At 31.6% G+C, this 24,447-nt stretch overlaps 1 protein-coding gene across 1 annotated transcript; it reads left to right on the forward strand.

The window, feature by feature from the left end:
• The first annotated feature begins 4,540 nt into the window (after positions 1-4,540).
• On the forward strand, positions 4,541-23,675 carry LOC127735290 (glycosylated lysosomal membrane protein-like). The gene is made up of 6 exons (XM_052245416.1): positions 4,541-4,671; positions 12,204-12,488; positions 14,868-15,077; positions 17,011-17,238; positions 17,760-18,040; positions 22,359-23,675. The coding sequence occupies exons 1-6, from the start codon at positions 4,582-4,584 to the stop codon at positions 22,543-22,545; spliced, it is 1,281 nt and encodes a 426-aa protein (XP_052101376.1). The 5' UTR covers positions 4,541-4,581; the 3' UTR covers positions 22,546-23,675.
• The last annotated feature ends 772 nt before the right edge of the window (positions 23,676-24,447 follow it).

A 24,447-nucleotide genomic window follows, 5' to 3' on the forward strand; every position in this document is an offset into this window, starting at 1 on the left:
TTGATATATAGAGATTAATACATGGCCTTTTTCATATCGGCCCGGGTATCATCCCGAGACCCCCATATCAGCCCGAGACGTAGTATAGAAGTATTATTACATGCATATAAATAATGATATTCATCACCAACACATTCATTACATAAAGGACATATACGATCGGTTCTAGCGATGTTGTACCATCTGCCAGTTTCCAAATGAATTTTAAGATTGCATGTTCTCAGTTTCGAAATCCAGATTCTTTTATCCTCTGGAAGACGAAGTAATTAAATTTCAAGACCAAGCTGAGCTTTAAATAACTTATAATATTCGTCACGAGACGAATTATCAATATTACTAAACCACTTTTGAAGAAACTGATCCTGAAGAATCTGTTTTATTACAGGTTTTATAGTTAAATAATCAATGTATTGGTTGAAAAACATATAACCTAATCCTGAGTTGTCAAATATAGATTTCACAAATGACACCCATTTGAATTTACAAATATCATCGCTATGTAATTTAAAAATAAGCTTATACATAGAGTTACTAAGTTTGTTTTCATTTTTAGCTATTCTACTCCAAAACGATCATACTCTTAATTTTACTTTTATTTCTAATGGAAACCTTCCTAGTTCTCCATATACCATACAATTTTTCTGATCCATACAATAAAATAGGTTCTACAAGATTATCAAACAATTTTAGTTGTAAATCAATGGGTAAATGTAAATTTATAATCTTTGTATATGCAGCAAAAAGTGCTTTTTGCGATTGTTCCACAAGTTTTTTCTTTACACAAACAAATGACCCATTATAATTTAGCAAAAGACCAAGGTATATGTATAGCTATCTAAAATTTCAAGAGATGTACCATTAAGTTTAAAATCAAAATCCATTCTTGCTTTACTTTTTCTAAAAATCATCACTTTAGTTTTACCAATATTCACACTAAGTTTCCACATAGTACAATAATTTTCAAAAACTTTGAGAGCATTTTGCATTTCATCATAATTATCAGCAAAAATTATAGTGTCAACTCATACAACAAAACAAAAATTTCTAAGAAATACATGTAATTCATTATAACCTTTTTCTTTAATTAATTCTAGAGGCAAGACAGCAAGATCTCTGAAGTAGTCTTCTAAGTCATTTAAGAATATGGAAAACAAAAAAAAGGGGAAAGATTTTCACCCTGACTAACTCTAATCATACACGGGAAAAATCTGATATCGTATTATTGTTTTGAACACACGATTAAATATTATATTAGTATACATGTTATATATAACATTTTCCTTTTATCTGGCTCTTTTTTTTCACTTTGAAAATGATATGAGCCATGCGAAAAGGTACAAAAAGTATTGATGAGACAACAACCCAACGATACAGAAAATCAAGACATTTAGAGTCAACATGTAGTCTTTTATAATAGAGAGATCCTTATACAGAATATCAAGCTCAAAACCGCTTCATGTATAAATAAAGTAATTTAATATTATCTATCGTTAAAGATATTCCAACAGGCACAGACATATTTTGTATGGTTGAAAAGTTTTACCATTTCATTTTTTAATATCGATCAGTGGAAATCATAAAAGGTACATGTAATAAAAACTTTTTTTGTTTTTGCTCCTTAATGCCACTTGCTTAGCGGAGAAACCGCAAGTACAAATGTTGACGTCTTTGGTTTGTGCCCCGGCCGGGGTTCGAACCCACGACCTCCCGCACTAGAAGCAAAAACACTATCACGAGAAATCCGAAGCGGTAAGAAGAATACAATATCATACCAAAAAGCTAAAGTGCAATAAACAATTCAATCTCATAGAACTCGCCCCTTTACTGAAGCCAGCAAAAAGTATTTAATCTATTGATATCATTGAAAACTTCACTTAAGTATCGATGGTCGACTTCAGAGTAGATTTCATGGACCAACGCTTTCTGCACATCAAGAACTCTTGCAGCAATTCTTTGAGCGATCCGTAAGTGGCCAGCTGTTGAAAGGCTAAATTTCTGTCCTTTTCCAATATTTTCTCATTTTCCAGTGGCATTCCAAATTTCATGTCAAACCTCAGAGTCGACCTTCCATTTTTGCTATTGCAGGGCCTACCTATTGTATTTATAATTAACGTGTTCTCGGTTATGAACTTACATGAAATATTTGCCACAGGACGTTAAACAAACAACATTAATCTAACAACTTCATAAATAATTCCTTGTAAACAGTATACACGAAGACAAGATATTGCACAATGCTATAAAGTAATATTTCCATGTATATCATTCGATAATTATGGAAACTTAAACGACGTTTTTTCAGTTATCTCTTTGAAAACCACTGAATGATTTTTTTTCTTTCGTTCTTAGATCTACTGTTTTATTACGGTCTATCATATATGATTGTGTCAATTTATTATAGAACTAAGACATGTAAGAATAGATTTTTAAGGGGTGATTGCTTAGTTAAGACGTGTAAAGGAAATGACGGATGACTAAAATAAAAGTGTTTATTTTCATGTAATATATTGTATTTCAATTTAAGAACGATTGTCAGTCTTGCCAAAATATCTCATCTTTACCAGTTTTGTGTGAGCCACTAAAACCTACATTACTTGATTCTAAATATATTACATTCAGGCCTTTTCAATACAATTTTATTCATTGAAGTTAACAGGCACAGTTTTGAATTGAAACTAAAAAACAAAACAATATTTATTAATCAATCGGACTGGACAAGAGAACATTTATTATTTTGCATTTGCATGTCACGTAGTATAGGCAAGGAACATAATTAAAACCAAAATGAACATTTATCTGAATATTCTCAAAGATCCTATGCATCTAGGTCTGTTTGATTAGAAGTTGTGATAAAAATCTTTTTAAATAATTATTTAATTGTTGAAGGAAATTTACTTACTACTTTCGTATGGTCTGGTCTTTATGAGATTTCAAGATCGTAAATAACATGTATAAAATATTTGCCACTAAACGTTCAGGAAATACCAATAAAACAAATTTCATGCATGAAACGGAAATTACCAAAAACAGCCATTAGATATATTGCATTAACGACAACTTTATATGATATTGAAATATCATGCATTTTGTTTAGTACGATTCACCAATTAGAATGAAATAATAATGATTTGATAAAAGTAAATCATTTCGGAATCGTTATGATATATATGAGCCTGCAAGCCAACAATATAAGATAAACAGTTTGTATTGTCTTAATATCTTTCCTATTGATGTGCGATGTCCGATATTCTGGACCACACAAACTATTTGCATTGACAATCATAACAGTATTGTAAACGTTTGAAGTGCATGATGTAATTTTTAAGGTATTATGTTCAATAAAATACAGAAACACTGGGTCAAGCGAACCATAAATATATTTTCTAAAATACCAACAAAACTGACAAAACCGTCTTAGAGGACACAACGTATCCAAATTTTATCCTATGGGAGAAAACAAAATCTTATATGACAAATTTTATCCTAAGGTAGAACAAAAAATCCTACAGGACAAAATTTATCCTAAGGGAGAGAAAAAAAATCCGGTAGGAGAAAAAGTATCCTATGGGAGAGAAAACATCCCACAGGACAAAATAAATCCCTTAGGAGAAAAAATAATCCTAAGGGACATTTGTTTCCCAGAAAAAAGTCTTTCATGGTAATCCTATAGTAGGATAAAAAAAATCCCATCGGATTTAACACTTTTTTCGAAAATCATACAGGATTTTAAATCCCGTAGGATATTAATTTTATCCCATTGGAGATAAATTCTCCTATAGGATAAAAAAAATCCTATGGGATTATGACTTTATCCTGTAGGATTTTAAAAAATCCTATGGGAGAAAATAATATATTGTCACTGTTTCACTCCAGTTGCCGACTGTGACCAGGCGAGCCACACCAAAAACATTTTTGTATTGTTTTACCTATCCCCAGAGGTACATTATTGCCAAATTTGATGATTCTATCGTTAAAAAAAGTGTGGTTCCAATTTGCACTCATGAGAAGTGCAAATTAATCCAAGAACATGTTTACTGGTTTATACGACTATGGTATGCGGTACGGGTTTTGCTCATTGTTGAATGCCGTACTATGACCTATAGTTTGTTAACTTCTACTTCATTTGGTCTCCGGTGTAGAGTTGTCTCATAAGCAATCATATCACATCTTCGAATTTTTATATAGTCTCCAAAGTATGTTGTTAGTGATGAATTTTTAATGACAGAAAAAGCATCTCTTTCTCGATAAAGCGTAAGCAACAGGAGAGGCTTCGCTCCCTGGAACCCCCTACAAGGGCCCAAATCCTCTGGCCGAGGTTTAGGCGTACACTTAAAAATGGCCTAGCTACCCACTGAATAGTCTCAGGAGAGTCTCATATTTTTTAAATGGACAATACAAAAATCATCACAAAATGTTTTCTATTTCAATACAATATATTTTTAACCTGTGCATTTGAAATACAAAATAAAGTTCTTTTCAGTCCGTTATTCTTTTAAAGTTTTATGCGGTTATGAAACATACCTTTGGGTTATCACTTGACGCTCAGCTGATAATGAATCATGTGATCACCACAGTTTAAAGATGGCGGTAACCGTAAAATTTGTTTCAAAAGTTTGTTCAGTTGTCTTCCTTTTTATTGTTCTTTTGGAGTCAATAGTAGCTTTAAGAACGGTAAGACTATGATATTGTTTTAAGATATAAAAAGTCTGTTTCCATTATTTCTGTAAAACATGTCAGAAATATTGAAAACTTGGAATTTATATTAGTGTTTCCCCTATCACACAAAAAGGGCATGGTAACTCAATTGAAAAAGGGCATCTAGAGCGCGCAAAAATTTATAAAAAGGGCACCTACAGTGTATGGAAAATTAACAAACGGGCACCTACAGTATGCTGAAAACAAGAAAGACAATAAATTGTCATATAGACAGGTTTTTCCGATTATCTGCCTTAGTTTGTGACGCGACTCCTAGGAGTTGTCTAGTACGGTCGCCATTACAACCGTGAAAAAATATAAACAAGATATAGATCTATATGCCCTGACCGCATATAATTAAATGTAAACACAAGAATGTGAAGTCGTACTTGACCTCGGCAAAATTATATGTGCTATAAATAATAAAGTAATTAGATAAGGATTCTAAGTGTATTGCAGGCCAGGTGTCGTGTCCTTAAAATATAACTGTATTTGATATGTTACACGCAGGACATAATAAATTTTATACAAATACTAATCCCAGGTTACATGTCCATTATAATCATTTGGTAATCATAATATTAATAATTATAACGCATACATAAATAAAAAAAAATAAATAGTCTTGACCGGTCGAATGTGATATATAAGAAAAACCAGCTAGGGTGCAATTTTATCAAATCATAGAAATTTCTGTGGTCAGACCTATAATGAGACAGTCGTAAAATTTAACAATCCACTAATCAGACGGTCCTACAGAGACGAGAGTTTTGTGCTTTTTGCTTGACTCACGTATAATGCTCAAAATTGAGTGACATTTTCGTATTACTTTGATGTCCGCATAAATTGCGCTATATGCTATCGATGCGTCGGGCCATATGTAGATATAACTTTGCGATTAGAATATGGGCTTAAGAAGTTTTGAATTTTCACGGCCCATGTATTCCTATCGTTATTATGTGTTCGATTCCAATTTCTTTTGCAGAAAATTACTCGACATACAACTACTATAGTATGTATAGTATATAACATCATGCTCCAGTCCGTGCTTAATATAACTGAATGCCATTAAACCACCAAAGACTCCAACATGTAATTCAAAGCGATGATTAGTTATGTTTTAGAAGCGTCATTTAGTGTTTTGCCAATAATACAGTGAAATACAGTATTACAATATAACATTAGGGGTGTATATCGGACCGTCGGACTACTGAACTGTCGGAATTTTGGGTTGTCGGATTATAGCTACGCTTTCGTAGGTTCTAGTAAACTATTTGATTACCAAGAGTTAGACCTTCGAAAAATCCTTTCTAATGTATAAAATTTTAGAATTCATGCACAGAATAATCTACTGAGGAAAGTTCAAATCAACAGAAGTAACTGTATACGTCTTATAAAGAAAATAAAGTGAATATATACTATAAGCACACATACCTACATATATATATAAAATCTTTAAGATTTTCAGCAAGAACTGCATACAGGAATAAAATATTTTACAAGCCTTACTTTTTCGAAATATTAAAGCGCCGTCCAGAATAACCAAATATCAAACTAAGTGTTAACCTCATCAGTACGATCGAGCAACAGCTGATCTGCAATATCGTAGTTGAAAATTAAATTGTGTAGTAATTCCACTAAAGTAAAGAAATCTTAGTTACATAAGTATACAACAAGGCATCGCTGTCATTCATAATATTTCTTAAACTGCTGACGAGGTCCCCCCCCCTTTTATTTAATTTTGAACTCCTTACTCCTCTGTTTACAATATTTTTGTCTGAGTTAATATTGTCGGAATGTCTGTCCATTTTGCAGCATAAAGATACTATAGAAGTCGTCATGAATGAAAAAAGTTTGTCTCTTCACACTGGGTTGATTTGCTTGCAATTATAACTACATGTAGCCTCGGGGCAGGTTTCATTGTTTTTAGCTTCATTTATGGTTAATCCAGACATTTTACCGCTTCCACTACAAAAGTTTGGGGGCACGTGCCCTCCCCCCCTTTTTTTCAAAATCCTGGATCCGCATCTGATGTCGCGGTGGATCTTCTATACAAAAAGAGGCAGATGCACGCACTGTAGTCGTCGGATTAAATTTTATAGATTAATTTAAGTTTTTAAAAGTCGTTTTACAACGTGTGAACATTCATCGGCCAGTGTTATTTTACTTTCATAACAAGTTTTATTTAAAAAAAACGGATTGTGTGCAGTGGCGCATCATCCAAAAAAAAATGTCCGGACCATACAAAAACCTGTTTATGCAAAGTTTTTTTTTATGTTTATACGGCTTTGATCCACTCAGGTTTGTTGGCTCATCTGAAGGCATCACTTAATACGTATATGGAATCAAACCAGGGCAGTCATTGTGCAACTCGTTGTGTAATTCGCACATTGATTTTTTCCACACCTGAAGTTTTTTACGATTATTTGTACAACTATTAACTGCACAAGAAATGCTTCCATGTTTTTTATAACTTTCGGCAGCATCCATAGTAAAATAAATCAGAAAATGAAAGAAATACAAATGTAAACAGAAAATCGATAATGTTTTGATCAATACACGTGCCTTATTTTTCACGGTTGTAATGGCGGATCGGTCACGTGAGAGGTTAATGGATGCGCCCATGTTTTCTAGGTCAATTACAGATAAACCCGTCTATTGCATAGGTAAAGTATGTACTGGCAGTTGTTGATGGAATTAGAACTCAAGATAGCAAGTGTATTGTTTCAAAATAATATTGTATATGCATCTTTAAATAAAGATAAAAATCAACATTATTTCGGGTAAGAGCAAGGGACCAAGGATGTATGTATATTACTAGCTATACATCTTTGTCAGACTTTGAAGGACTAAGGCATACATTTACTAGGCAGTAATTACATGATTTGACTGATGTGGCACTTAAATATGAAGATTAGGATATAAGATCTGAAAATCTAGTTCAAAATTTCACTTCAATTAGTTTCAGGGGACAGTCTTCATCAACAAAAGTTGGGCCCTTTATTTAAACCAGGATTCACAGTTTAAATGAACTTGTAGAACTTTGTAAGACTATTACACTGCATAATCAATATCCTTATAATAAGTTTAGATCGATATTAAGAATTCATTTCTATAAAGTTGGAACCAAGTGTCTATAAATTCATAGGAATACTTTCACGCATGCGCAGTATTTCGTAAACAATAAAGGAAGCACCTGTTTGACTCCTGAAAACTTTTCTGAACGTTTTGAATAAAGTTCTATCTTTTTAATCGAAATTGAGCGTTTTATACCAAAGATCACAAAAATACGATCATTTGACGAAACTATGACAAACAGACTGCAAATTGTGATCGTTTTAGAAATATTGAAATTAAAAAGCGAGCTGTCCGGGGGTAAACAATTTTGATCAAATGACGAAACTGCGACAAACGAACTGCAAATTGGGGTCGTTGGCCTTGAGAAATATTGAAATTAAAATGCTGACTGACTGATTTTACTGGGGAAAATTATTATGGTGGTCAATTATGAGGTTTATTAAAATAATTAACGGATTAGTGACCCATCCGATGGCGATAAGCGGATTAACTGTAATCACAACTTTATAACACCTGTTGTAAATGTTAATTAGCTGAGGGTCATAAACTTGTCAGAAACATGAAGACAGGAAGAAAGGGCATTTTTTAGACAATGGCGTCATCCAAAGAAGTGAAAAAAGGGAATGGCGTCATTTAGTAAGACAAAAAAAGGGCATGGCGTCTATCCATGCTAAACATGCTTGGGGGAAACACTACATATAGATAACTTTTCAATTTCTGTTTTAAGAATGCATCTACATGTACATGAATGAACTGCCCCGGTTGACAAGGGGTCATTTGGGGGAAAGCAAGTCTAGGACATTGTGACATCAAAGTTTTCCGGGAAAATGCACTTACTGGAAGATCGTGTATATTTATTTAATTATTTTGTGAACATACATGACATACATAGATTCTGAGACAACTATAACACTATCTAGCTGCGGAACCGTAGCTCTTAGGTCCTTATGTTATTTTTTGACTATTTGCGGACCATAGATTGACCTAAGAGCTACGGTTCCGCAGCTAAACACTATCATGACTATATGTGTTATAGAAGTCTCAGATAGATTGTATCAGTGGGATTTGAATTAGTCCAAATAATTATGACGTCTTGAAAGGCTACATGTATTTTAATTTTTTTCTGTGACGCCTTCCTATGACTCGTAGGAAGGCGTCACAGAAAAAAATAAAATAGCCTTTGCCTTTCAAGACATAATTAGTTGGACTAGATTTGAATCTGTGGCGATTGAGCCACAGAAGATCTCCAGTAACTCAACTGAATAAGACCCCCTTTATCTCAAATTATTCAACACTGTTCTTTTCTTTGCTGTGTGCTATCCTTCCAACAGTTCATAGGCCCACTATTGGACACCCAAAAATCTTTCACTAGGAAACCCTCTGACAGGTACATTTTGTACTCACAAAAAATTGTACATATTGTTATGTGCCAGTAGAAGTTGCTCGCAGCGCCATTATTGGAAAAATACATGGATGGTACCAGTGGTATTTGAACTCGTAACCTCAAGATCTAAAGGCAGCAATTGAGCCAAAGAATATCTCAACCAAGTTAGACTTCTTTTACATGTACATGCATATGTATATGTTCATTCAATTATACAACAGTTATTTACAAATGTAGATTTAAAAAAAGAACTGAGTCCCTCAGAAATGATCCCTTAGCAATGCTTAGGGAATTTAAAGTCAGAATTGTTTTACTATTTATTTAGATTTTATTAAAAAAAACTGTGTTCCACTTAAATTATCTCTATTCATGCTATCATGGCTATAGGTATTCAAAGTTAGAGCTATTTTTCTAATTTGACTGAATCATAGAGCAGTTTATACATGTTTAAATGAAAAAACAGAAAATTTATGTTTTCAGACAACTTATTCATCTTTATTGTTATGAAGGTCAGTCAGGGGTACTACTTGTACAAGTAATTTTCATTTACTTGAAGAAGTAAATATTAATATACTTATATAAGTAAATTTGTAAGATATTTATACAAGTGTATTTTATTTACTTGTATAGGTAAATTATTTTATTGGCTTAGTTATGTCCCTTAGACATTCAGATTTTTTACTTATACAAGTAAAAAAGTCATACTATCTTCTTTTCTTGAATTTCTGAGGACTTCTTTGCTCTAATAGAATTTTTAATTGTCTTCCCTTTGCAGATGTCTTTACTAATCATTTAAGTGTAATTTCATGGACAATGAAAATCTCATTTGTCTGTTATCTTCAGAACATTGCTCATTTACAAGCCCCCAAGGGGCAATTTTTGAAGGCCTTGTGCAGTTACTTAAGATCTTTGCCAATTAGTAATTAGTTTCTTTGTTGAATTAATGAGATGAAACATTGAACTCTTATAAAAAATTATGAGCTAACCTGAGAAAAATTGTTAAAGGCATGTTTTTACATCTCAAAATTTGAGAATTTTAGGGATTGTAAAAAAAAATTACTTATACAAGTTAATTTTTGAGAAAATTAAGGGGAGATTATTCAAATATTATAAGAAAAAATGAACATAACAAAATTTACTTATATAAGTATATTATTATTTACTTCTTCAAGTAAATAAAGATTATGTCTACAAGTAGTACCCCTGACTGAAGGTGTATTAAAGAAGGGCTTGTTTTACAGTACCTATTCATCATGTCACTTTTATAACCAGAAAAATGTGACTGTTTAAGCCAAAGGTCAGATCAAAAGATTGCAAAAATCTCAAATTTATTTCTGAAATTTGTTAAAATGACAAACCCGCAATTGATGTCCAGTTCAGGCTCAACTCAACAGATAGGGAATACAATTTCCCGAAATTGTCCAGACAACACCACTGTCTTGGAAGCCATGCTCTGAAAATTATTATAATTATTCTGCTTCCATTTGACAAATTTTTTCATAATCTTCCTAAATTTTGATGTAATATAAAAGGGTTTTGATAATGAGGCTCTTTGAAAGCTGCTGCTTTAATTTTACTTTTGATGTTATCCTCTAATAAATGTCATAAATATATGTGTACAATGTGCCTATCAAGGGTAAATTTTTGAAGGTCACATGCTGGAATTTGTAAGCTCAATTAAGATTTGTCAGTAATCCTTGATCAGGTACAAAATGTACAATGTACGTGTAGGTTAATAGGAGGCAGGTTTTACCTGTAAAAGATAATTAAAGTCTATATATGAAAAAATTAAATTAATTAAAAAGCGGAAATGTCCTTTTTAAAAGGCGCAAATATCCTATAAATTTAAGTGCAAATGTCCATTAAAAAAGCGTAAATGTCCTATGAAAAAGCGCAAACGTTGTGCCAGACCTGGGGTAATTAAAAATGTAATTGTAATTAGCTGTAATTAATTACAATTATGAATATAATTCAATGTAATGTGTAATTGAGCATATTTTCAATTACATGTAATTGAAAGTAATGAATTACATTGCCATTTTGCCATGTAATTATGAATTACTTTTCAATTACTTTGAATTACGTTTAAAGAATTGCATGGAAATTTTAAACATTTTTGGCTTTTCTGATGCAACTTATAATTTTTTTCCTTCATTTAGTATGTAATTGGTACTTTCATTTTGCTTTTTAAACATTTAACATGATAAAAAAAATATAACATTCCTCAAGATATTTTATTTACCATTATAGCATGTACAATAATCTTTATTTGTATTTAATTCATTAATTTTTCACATGTTAACATAAAAAATATAAAAATTAAAAATAATACCAATTTAATAACATACAATTTGTAAATATGTTGTTTTAACAACTAACAATAATCTTAGCCTGAGCCAAGAATGGAGTCCTATACTTGACAATTTTGACTTGTTATAAAACAAGTCTTGAAAATGCTACCATTTCTCTTCTGTAATAAATGGACGCATTAAAGTTACTTAAAATTTCACATGAGGTACATAAGAAAACCTTTAAAATATAAATTAACATTTTTAGTAGAAACTTGAAATTTTTCTTTATAAATTGTTTTCCTATAAAAATAAGAAATGCATTCAAATAATCAGCATTGAAAATCTAATTGTGATTAAATGTAACAATGACATTAGAAATTTGAAAGTTTTTAAAAAAAAAAATTTTGTTCAAATGTTTTTGCTGTTTAATGTTATTTATGATATTTTTCTAAATGATATAGCTCTTACATGTCTTTGGATAAAAGTAATTGAAATACCAATAAAAACAATGTTCAAAGATTTTATTACAATTTTAAATTGGTAACCTTTTTAATATGTTTATTTCTAGGATATAAGTTTACTGGATCATATATATAAATTTACGGGCTCAATAAACATCATCGTAAAATAGGATGTGCTTTCCCGTTCATTATAAGTTTTCTACAGGTACAGTAATATTCTGTTGAACATTTCTGTATATTATGTATATGATACATTTGTACATGTTATAAAAAGTATATGTGATTCAATTATAGATACAAACAGAATTAAATCCTGGGTGTGATGACACAAAAGAAGATTGTGCAGGAGGTGTGGCTTACATCAAAGCTATTGGAGAACAAAATACATTTCATTATATACTCACAGCCATTGGACCACCCACAGTCCTTGTCATCTTGACAGAGAAAACAACGAAAGATGCTGGAATAACTATTAACTGGGACAACTTTAAATCAGGCAATATCACTGAAATGGAAAAATCAATCAAATTAGATCTAAGTTATACAGTATTGTATTCTTATGGGGTTGTCTTTACAAGGGTAAATAAACTGATATAAATTTACATATATATATATCTGGGACTATATACTAATTATAATAGTCCCAGTATATATGTATATATATTAACAAGTCTAAATTGAAAACAACATTCAAACCTATGATTGTGTTGGATAAAAACCGCAATTTTTATATGTGTGCATGCAAAACAAATTTCTTGGTAGAGGGGTCTAAATACAGCACAAACAACATTTTCCAATAGACCAAAAAAGTGAATAAGTATATTTAAACAAAACGCATTTGACTAGCAGGTCGAACAACAGATGTTCTTAAATCCTGCTGACTGCCATGGCGATTGCCAAATAAACGGATCACAGATGTAACAAAATGGATCTTAACTATTAATTTAATACCAAACAGAAAACAATAAACTTGCGGAAAAGATGGTATACCGCAAACAAAAGGTGCAAAAATTAGTACACCATATCCAGATTTCGACAATTAATGTCTCTTCAGTGCTGTTAGGAATCGAAACGGTATTTGGAAGGCCATATAATTTACCTCAATTTGGGATTGACTCTTGAATTTTGAAGAGTCGAAATAGGATGAACGGATCATATATATTATTTACACTAAACTTTAATCTAAACTAAATGCCTCTTGAATTCAAGCTCTTATCCTTACATAGAATTTAATGATAATGGTTTTATAATTTTTTTTTGTATTCATTACATGTTTAATGGCAGATTTGTTCATACTTTATAGATTTTGATTTTGACATTTATTTTTCTGTTCATTTTACAGGAATAAAAAAAAACTGTTGCTCCGGTTATATATGTTGTTTTTGTTCTCTTCTCACTACTGGTTATATAAGCAACAAATTTTTTTGGTGGGGGGGGGGCAATAAGTTTTACCCTTGTACGTCCCAAGGTTGGTTTCCATTCTCGAACTTTAGTTTGCCTCAATCAAGTGTTATGAAACTTATACACAATGCTTATTACCACAGAACACAGATCAAGTTTGAATTTTGGTGGCTTCACTTTAACCATTCTAGAGTTATGCGCCTTTACAAATGGAAAAATTGCTGAATTTTTCATTTCCATTCTCTAACTTTAGTTTGCCTCAACCAAATTTTATGAAACTTATACACAATGCTTATTACCACAAAACTCAGATCAAGTACAAATTTGGGTAGTGTCACTTTTACTGTTCTTCAGTTATGTCTCTTTATAACTTATATGATACACAAGCGGGGGCATCATCTGTGTCCCATGGACACAGTCCCGATTTATTTTTGTAAATTTTTTTTAAAAATTATTGCTGTTCATTATCTGAATGTCACATTGAGGCCTTCAACATATAGAAATTTGACTGGAATCATCTTAATGGAGTCAATACATATAAGCTGATTTTGTGTGAACAGTCTTCTGTAAAACTGGAAACCTTAATAAAATGTGATATACATAATGTAAATGCTGTGAAATGATTGTAAAGGTTATCTTGAACTAAAAATCCCTTAATGTAGTTATGCAAAATATCCAACTCTGAATTTTAGAATACAACAACTTTAATTTGGAAGCTACATGTATCATTACATTGTGATTAACTAAAAAATGAAGACACTTCAATATATTATCATACAGTAAATCAGTTTCTTGAATACACTTCAATATAGTATAGAACAAATCAGTTTCTTTGGTTAATATTCGGTTATTTTTTAATATAATCATACAAATAAACCTACATGTACATACTTTTAATATTATCATACAAATAAATCTACATGTAGAGTGGGTGGCGCATATTCACCGTGGACACATTTTTGCCGTTTATGCAATTTTTTCTGTAAATTTCGTGTGCATTTACCCAATTCTTGCCTAAATAGATACTAAATGCTGTTTGTAATGTTCGAACTGTTGATATTCCTCTTTACCCCATTTCCAATGTTATTCGCACATATAAAGAAATACACAGGTGTTTTTGAACGATTTTGGCAATTATGTAAGATTTATATGGCATGCATGCGCAGTCATAAAGTAAATATTTGTTAGAAAAATCGTATAGGAATGATCTCTCAAGCTAATTCATGTAGTTGCAAACAATTGTTTTTATAATATACAAGGATAATGAGGATGGTCATATCATACATTGCGGCGAAAATGTGTCCCCCATGGTACAAGAACAACTTGATTTCCTCTTGAGTTTGCGTTCATTTTTAAAACATTTAAACAATTCCTTTATCAAACATTTTTTTCATATAGTAAACTTTCTGAAACCTACATAAAAAGTTTCAAATATTCGAATGTAGGTCGGATGTAGGTGGAAATGAACGAATTTTGCGGCGAATATGCGTCACCCACTCTACATACTTTTAATATTATCATACAAATAAATCTACATGTACATACTTTTATTTACAGTTATTTCAATACAATGACACAGAAGATAAAGCAGAGCTTGGAAAATTAAATTTGGACAAAACAGCATTTCGAGTGTTTGACTTCTCTAGATCAATGTTTGAATGGTATGACCTGAAACCTATCTCATCAGATTCTTCTATTAAGTTGAGGGTCAAAAATAGTTCAGCTATAATGGGACAGACAATAAACAATGGCTCCTTAGAATTTAAAGTGAGTTTAACTGTTACAGGCACTTGAATTACTCATTATTAGTTGGTCATACCAGTATTCATGGTAATGTTTCATTCAATTGAATTTTATTGACAAACAAGAAATTAGTAGTTTTTACCTATTATATAAAAATAAGGAGAGGTTTGTTCTGCTCATACATTGTTGACAGTATAATGGAATTCTATGCGACTGTCATACAAGTGAAAGGTTTAGATAGCTATAAAACCAGGTTTAATCCACCATTTTCTACATTAGGAAATGCCTGTACCAAGTCAGGAATATGACAGTTGTTTTCCATTCATTTGATGTGTTTGAGCTTTTGATTTTGCCATTTTATAAAGGACTTTTGAAAAAGTGTTGTACTTAATAGATGTACTAATCATAATGTTCATTTAAAATAGTTTAACAGACAATTATATAATATAGATCTTTAGATATTTGAAGGAGCCACTTATAACTTATAAGTGTAATGACTCACTGCAACAACAGTCGAAATCTGCCTTGGTCATGTGTTCATGGGTGAATGCATGTAATTAAATATTTACTTTGATTTATTCATTTTAATGCCTCTCCTACAATAAACAGGGATATTATGCTTATCAGTTTTGGTTTAGGGTTGATTTCTATGAAAATGTATTTAAATTATTGAAACTTAGCACACATGTGCATTTTGATGTGAGTGAGGAATTGTTTCCTTTGAACATGTATTCTTTTATTAGTTTTGTTTTTTTATTTTGAGTGCATGTACTGATTTTATGTCATGTATGTATACCCCTGTCCTTTGTTTTCTGCTGTGCATGTACTGATTTTATGTCATGTATGTATACCCCTGTCCTTTGTTTTCTGCTGTGCATGTACTGATTTTATGTCATGTAATGTATACCCCTGTCCTTTGTTTTCTGCTGTGCATGTACTGATTTTATGTCATGTATGTATACCCCTGTCCTTTATTTTCTGCTGTGCATGTACTGATTTTATGTCATGTATGTATACCCCTGTCCTTTATTTTCTGCTGTGCATGTACTGATTTTATGTCATGTATTTATACCCCTGTCCTTTGTTTTCTGCTGTGCATGTACTGATTTTATGTCATGTATGTATACCCCTGTCCTTTGTTTTCTGCTGTGCATGTACTGATTTTATGTCATGTATGTATACCCCTGTCCTTTGTTTTCTGCTGTGCATGTACTGATTTTATGTCATGTATGTATACCCCTGTCCTTTGTTTTCTATTACAGTTAGCCATTGTTTTCTTCTTACACAACTTTGAAATTGAGACAAGGTTGTCCATCAAATGTGAACTGAAATTCTAATTCTGTGAAACCATTTAATAAAACACAGGAGGCATTATATCAACCTTATTTACAGTAATTGATACAATATTTAACCATCTTAAACTCACCAGTTTTAAAAATTATGAATCAAGACAGATTTTCATGAGTTCAGGACTCATGTATTCACCTTCTGTGAGAACCCTGCTTCCCCTAATCATCAGTTTCAAGTTTTGGTTTAAGGTAGTTTAAAAATGTATCAAATTATTGAAACTTTAATTCCTGCAGAACATGACTAATAGTTGAGTGTACAAGATCTTTTCAGATTCATGTGGTTTTTATTGTGTGAACATAATGTTTTTTTTTGTCATTTTGAAATTTTGCCATGCAGTAAAATGTAAGCATATAGTGCTGTCCTCTGTACAATTTTAGTTGTTTATTCTCAAAATATTTATTAATTTATTTTCAAAAATTTGTTTTACTTGTAATTTCAGTATAGTCCATTGTACAATTTTAGATGTTTACCTTTCTCATTATTACTAAGGTATAGCATTCTACAATGTCTATGTAAACAAAACATTAGAAACCAATAGTTTTTAAGGGTTTTTGCTAAAATTATAAACTATTGCATATTTAAAAATTTGTATTACTTGTAATTTCAGTTTAGTTTTTTTGACCACATGGACAGAGCTAAAGATTTACCACATCTACAGTATACTGAAGATACGAGTCAGTTTGATTTTACACTGATGAATATTGATACAGGGAACATGTCGCTATCCAGGTTCGCTTTAGAAAGTGTATTGTTCAGCACAGATTCTGCAGGAAAAGATATGAAATTTGACGAGACCAAATCTATAGATGATGAGTACACACCTGGCGTGTTTACGGTATATATTATATTGCAGTATTTATTGTCACACTGGCAATGTAAGATCTCATTTTATTGTTAGACATAGACCAACAAACTATCTTTTTAGAATCCAAAACTTTAGTAAGTAGAAACAATAACACATATAGTTTTGTCATATTCCATTACTACATTTTCTTAGAGAAAATGGTAGTATTTACTTTTCCTGTTTTGCATCGGAATGTGAGATTTCAAACATTAGTGAACAAAAACAATTCTATCCTTTGGAATTTTACAGGTACTCTTGATGGGGGCTTGTTTAGTTATTTATTTTATTTATTAAACACTTATGAAAAAAATTAAATCTGCTGTCTGTTGAGTTTTTGGCTATAAAATTGTCATTTCTGCAATTAGTTTGTAGATAAACTGCCTCATATAATATACCATTTATGTTTCTTGTTTTATTGGTTTATAGCATGACATATTTGCCACTGGATATTAAGCAACCAACAATCAATCAATCATTGGTTTATATTATATTACTCTTTTGTTTTTGGACAGATATCAAACTGGCTAGCCAGACCAGAGAAAGAAGATCAGGGAGGTTTTCTTCAACACAAGCCAGTGTGTTATACTAAACCAAAACGTGGAAGAGCCTATGGGACTTTTGTCAGAGGTTATGGTTTGACCAAAGTTACAGATGTTCAGTATTTATTAGACCAAAGTGCAGTATTGGCATATTTTGGAAGTGTAAATATGGCTAAATTGAGAATAAGCTCTACCAACTTTTCATTTGGTCTTACTGATGATGGAACATTTACAAAAACTAATTATACTGTTTGGTTAGTACATATTATTTTAGTAACGAAAATCAGGGCCTAATCTAGGATTTTCCATGAGAGAGTAGGGATTTTGATAGCGATTTGGCTCGCTATGAAGACAGTCAACAGGCAAGGAATAGCAATTTTCCAAATTTGTTGACCTAAATTCGTGATTTCGCCGGCTAGATTACCGGTATGGCCTGAAAAATGAAACAAATTATAAGCATGGTATCTTTGCAGAGTTGTATTTGCACCTTGAAATTTAGAATGGAGAATGTAACATACAAATTTTTTTGCCCACTTTGTGTCTTTATGCTCCAAGGTCAAAAGTTTAGAGGGCAATACAACCATAGGACATATTGCAGTCAACATAAAGTCTACAATAATAAAAAGTGTCCATACACTATGTTTGGGGGGGAGGGGGCACTTACTATGTAAACTAATGTGTGATAGGGAATCTGCTCAAAATGGTGCTAGGTGCTGTCTTAAACTTGCAGTGAGGTGGTAGTTTTTTTGCTCTGTGTTGAAGGCCTCAGTGTGACTTTGAGATGAAGAACAGCAATAAAAGCGCTGTTCCTTTACTTTTTGTGTATTTTTTTTTGCTGGCATGTACTGATTTTGTGTCATGGATGGACACCCTATATATTTTGTTTTTCTATGAGATGTTGGAATACAACAAATGTATGTCACTATATAAAAAGGTTAAGAAATTTAGATTAAATATATGATAAGGTTGCTGATAACATCATAAGTATCTGAAGTATTTAGTATTCTTTAAAGATGCAATTAAAAACCATGGTCATAAATGCATTAGATATTTGACAAATCTATTTACTCTCCATGAAATAGTGTAATAAAGCCATAGGTCTATTTTTGTCAAACAATATATGACAGGGTATGAATTTTGGAATATTCAAAATATATGAAAAGGGTAGGGTACTGAATGTCTGCGCAGCTCAGGATTGAAGTGAACCTGGAGTAGTGTTATATCAATGATTTTTCACCACTACAAGCCTATGTTATAGATAAACACATTTCTCGGTCATTTGATATAAAAAAGAAGATGTGATACGATTGCCAATGAGACACATCTCCACTAGAGACCAAATGACACAGAAATTAACAGCTATAGGTCACTGTACGGCCTTCAACTATGAGCAAAGCCCATACCGCATAGTCAGCTATAAAAGGCCACGAAATCACAAAAAAAAACGAACAAAAAACAAATATGTAGAAAGTCTTATAACAACAACACTGGAGGGACTGCTGCAGAAAATTTATTGATCGACATGTTTCGGTGCCTAGGGCACCGTCATCAGGATACAAATAATACATTGAACATACTTAAGTGTACAATCGGGTTGTCTTGTGACAACGTCATATAAAAAACAAATATGTAACACAGCAACAAATGACAACCACTGAATTACAGGTGGTTCCTGACTTGGGACAGGCATATGCATACAGAATGTGGCGGGGTTAAACATGTTAGCGGGATCCCAACCCTCCCCTAACCTGGGACATTGGTGTAACAGTACAACATAGGAACGAACTATAAAATTCAGTTGAAAAAGGCTTAACTCATCAAATGGATACAAATAGAAATACATATAACAAAACACGTCCATATATGAGATTTCAGGTGACTTTGAGTTGATTTGTGTGTTATTTCTAAGAGTAAAAAATATACAACAGAATTGAGAATGGAAACAGGGAATGTGTCAAAAAGACAACAACCCAACCAAAGAGCACAAGACAGCTCAAGGCCACCAATGGGTCTTAAATGCAACGGGAAAATCCCACAACCAGAGGCTGGCTTCAGCTGACCCCTAAGCAATAATGTATACTAGTTCAGCAAAATGGTTGCCACACTAAACTCTGAAACAGTTAAATGAACCAAAATACATTTAATCATTTGATCAAAGAAATTTGCTTTAAAAGTGTTATTACAAAAAAATAACTCAAAAAAAACTAACATAAAAAATAACATAGATAGAATAAATTGTCTAATGTCTCTGTTAAATTTCCTGCCACAGCTGTTATAAATTAGTATGAATTGTCTCCCTTTGCTGTGTTTAAATAACTTCATTTGTTGATATACTGACATAGAGTTTCTGGTGAAATGCATTGATCTGTATAGCAGTTTTGTTTTTAAAAAAACTTTTACAACTGTGTATACAAATACAAGACAAGACAAAACAAACCAGATCAGGAGAATGAATTTCAATGAAAATAAAAGGAATTGTTTTGTATAAATCAGTCAGACAACAACCTAAAGTTCAGACTAAAACCAAGAAAGATATCCATGTATATTTTCTATTAACAATAAACAAGTAATGAACATCCAATAAACATTTGCATCATCAAATCTTCCAACTACCACCTAGTAAATGACGTTTATTTCTTAAATATCTTTTTGATTAAAAGCTTTTGACCATATGTGAAATTTATGGGTTAATCTCAAAATGAGATGTTTTTGCAGATTTTTAGCAGGTTTTCCTCTAACATAATAAGTTAAAAGCCTAAATCAAATATGTAAATCTGAGGATGTTACTTAACAGATTAATAGGACTTTGTGATGTTTGAATTCAAGGGATGAAAAAGTGGTTTCATCAAACCTTTTGTTATATGCCTGTTTAGTGGACTTATTATGGTATATCATTCTCCATTTGTCCCTCCATTGTCAACGCGGACAGTAACTCAAAAAACGCTTTCATCAGCTCATATGAAACGTTGTTTAGTTGTTTATATCTATTTACGTAAGCTCCCTTTCAATTTTTATACATTTTAGATTACCGAGTTATGGGATTTAAAAGAAAAAAGTGGTGATTTTCCAGTTTTCTGACTATAACTTAAAAATGCTTTGAGCAATTTTCATGAAACTTTGGTGAATTGTTTAAATTTTCGTATTGGAGTATTGGGACCATAAAAAAGGGGGGTTTTCCAGTTTTTTGACAATCACTCAGAAACACTTTGAGCAATTTTCATGAAACTTTAGTGACTTATCTATTGAAATAAGCTTTCTGTTTTTTTTTTTTATAAATTTCTGATATGACTTTGCAGAGTTATGGAACTTTACTTATCGAAAAACCGTCAAAAACTGAAACATTTTCACACTTTGGATGGTTAAAGAATTTTATTTGTTCAAAAAAATCAAGGCCACAAAATCAGTTAAACTTGATGTAGCCTTAATAGTGCCAAATTATTCATGATTTGTGTCAAAGGGTACCACTGTGTGTGCATGTCTTTTTTTGGGGGAGGGGGGTGGGGGTCTTATTTGAGCAGTGCTCACAGTATTTCTAGTTGATTATATAAATTTATTTAAAGCATAAAGATGAGCTAAAGGGCGATGGGCTTATCATGCGCTCATGGAACAGCTTTGTATTTTGTAATGTAGTGACATGCAAAAATATATGAGGTTCATCAAATGTCCTGAAGTTGTGCGAGTGCTTAAACAAAATTATAAAAATATAAATTTCTCTAAATGTATTTCTGCTCTTCAAAACAGATAATTTCGTTATCTCTTGGTCTTCTGGTTTTGAGGATTCTTGATGAAGCTCAAGGTAAATTAAGAAAAGTGCTTCAGATGCATAAAATTTATAAAGTGTTATTTTCATTATTGTAGACATAAATTAAAGGTAGATCAAAGCACCAGTAATATTTCTAATTATGTTTATCATCTCATTACATCTAAAGGCAGTATTGTACATTTTTGTAGACATAAATTAAAGGTAGATCAAAGCACCAGTAATATTTGTAATTATGTTTATCATCTCATTACATCTAAAGGCAGTATTGTACATTTTTGTAGACATAAATTAAAGGTAGATCAAAGCACCAGTAATATTTCTAATTATGTTTATCATCTCATTACATCTAAAGGCAGTATTGTACATTTTTGTAGACATAAATTAAAGGTAGATCAAAGCACCAGTAATATTTCTAATTATGTTTATCATCTCATTACATCTAAAGGTAGTATTGTATATGAAGTGGAGAGGGCTTGTATAGGATTATCATGTTGCCCAATCCAATTCAATTTATTTTAAATAAAATACATGTACTGTTTTCCTCAAAAACCGACTGTGGATTCATTGATTTTAGTGGATACCAATATTCATGGATTAAGGAACAATTGTAATACTTTTTTTCAGGTTTTTGCCAAAGTCTGCATACAAGCCTTTATAAAATTTGTACTACCGGTACGTTGAACATTTAAAATAGTGAATTAAATTGTTGTTCACCTATACCCACGAAATCTGCAAAAACTGGTATCCCACAAATAAGTATGAATAGCCAGTAATTTACAAGTTTGAATAATATGTATTTTTTTTTGCAGGACTGGTTCTATAGGTTACGGCAAACCTCCGATGGATGTAGTGTCTTCTCTAGTGGTTGTTGTGATATCTGTTGGACTTGGTATACCTGTGGTACTAATTTTATTTGGAGGACTTTTTGTCTGCCTGAAGAAAAAAACGGATCCTCTATTAGTTGATGTTTCTAAAAATGCAATGTCTGTTAACTGAGTCCAATTAATTTAAGTGATGAAAAAAAAAATACTCATTTGTTTGTTTTTACTTACTGTACTTAACTCTTACATTAATTTTTGTCTCCGCTGTTACAAAAGTTGTTGAAGTGAGACTTAGGAATGCTGTTTCTGGCATTCCCGGGCATCAACAATTGTTAAGTGTTTTTGATGATGCCACACAGGTGCGACATATTTCTATATTAACGGTTAATCTTACCATCAAAATAATAAATTATTTATTGAGCTGGTTTTAGAGTATATTAGCTCAAGTAACATTTTAAAATTATTTAAAGAAATTCTACATATTTTTACATCTCTGGCTTTCAAATGTAAAGATTTTTTATGCCCCCGCTGTAGAGGTGGTACATTAAGTTTTACCCTTGTATTGTTCTAAAAGAATGTAAATCCATAAGATCGAGCGATTCAGACTCAAAAAATAATAAATACAGAAGTTCACTTTTCGAACTTTTATACATCAAGAGGTTTTGAATATAAAATTTTAAAAACAAAAAACATGTGATGATACACACACCCCTTTTCACTAAAAACTCTTAATCTTTTTTAGTTTTTATCCTCCTCTAAAAATATGATATGTCTTTAATGAATAACAGATTTTTATGAAATCTGATTTATTTAACAAATTTTAAAATAAACAACAATTTTACAATGAAATGTTTGTCAATAGAAAATGAACAATAAATCAAATGAGAAAAAATATTGATAGGTCTTTTGTGCAACATTTTGAAATACAAGCATTGGAGAACCAGAATTTTGTACGAGGAGAATGTCTGGATATCTGATAGGAAATGTATGGGCGGAAATTAATGATATGTTAACTGTATGACTTATGTTGTAAAAGAACATGCAACAATTTTGTCAAAAAGAGTATTTAAAAAGTATGCTGTTAAAATGATTTGACAAATGTAAGGGTTGCTGGGAAAAATTGATAAATTTTTTAGAAGAGTTGCAAATTATGAATGGAAAGTTTAAAGCTTTAATAAGGGGAAATCAGTAATTTATCATTGAAATGACTTCTATTCCATTTAAAAGTGCACATTATCTGTTTAACTGTGATATCTATGTTCTTGTTTGTATGTTTTACTTTAATGAATAAAAGTTAAATACAAATTTCATTTTTATACGCCTGTTTACGGGACGTATTATGGTATACCGTTGTCCGTCTGTCCGTCCGTCGTCAACATGTCGGACATTAACTCATAAACGCTTTAACCAATTTGCATAAAACTTTGGTGAATTGTTTATATCTATTGACGTGAGCTCCCTTTCCTTTTTTATAAATTTTAGATTTTATGTTTCCGAGTTATGGGGTTTTCTTCATTAAAAAAAGTGGGATTTTCCAGTTTTCGGACAATAACTCAAGAATGCTTTCACCAACTTGCAATAAATTGTTGTGAATTGTTTATATCTGTTGACATGAGCTCCCTTTCGATTTTTATAAATTTTAGATTTTACGTTTCTGAGTTACAGGGTTTTTCCAGTTTTCAGACAAAAACTCAAAAAAGCTTTCAGCAGTTCTTATGAAACTTTGGTGAATTGTTTATATCTATTGATGTAAGCTCCCTCTAGAATTTTATAAATTTTACATTTTACATTTCTGAGTTATGGGGTTTTATTCATTAAGAAAGGGGGGATTTTCCAGTTTTCGGACAATAACTCAAAAATTCTGTCAGCAATTCTCATGAAACTTTGGTGAATTGTTTATATCTATTGATGTAAGCTCCCTTTTGATTTTCATAAATTTCTAATATGACATTGAGAATTAATTGAACTTTATTTGTTTATAGTCTGAGAACAGATTTACTAAGTATTGCGCAACAGCACAGTGTATTGCACAACAGCAAGAAATCTTTAATTGAATATAAATTCAATCCATATAACC

The sequence above is a fragment of the Mytilus californianus genome, unplaced genomic scaffold (genome assembly GCF_021869535.1).
Source record: "Mytilus californianus isolate M0D057914Y unplaced genomic scaffold, xbMytCali1.0.p SCAF_3, whole genome shotgun sequence".
Lineage (NCBI taxonomy): Eukaryota > Metazoa > Mollusca > Bivalvia > Mytilida > Mytilidae > Mytilus > Mytilus californianus.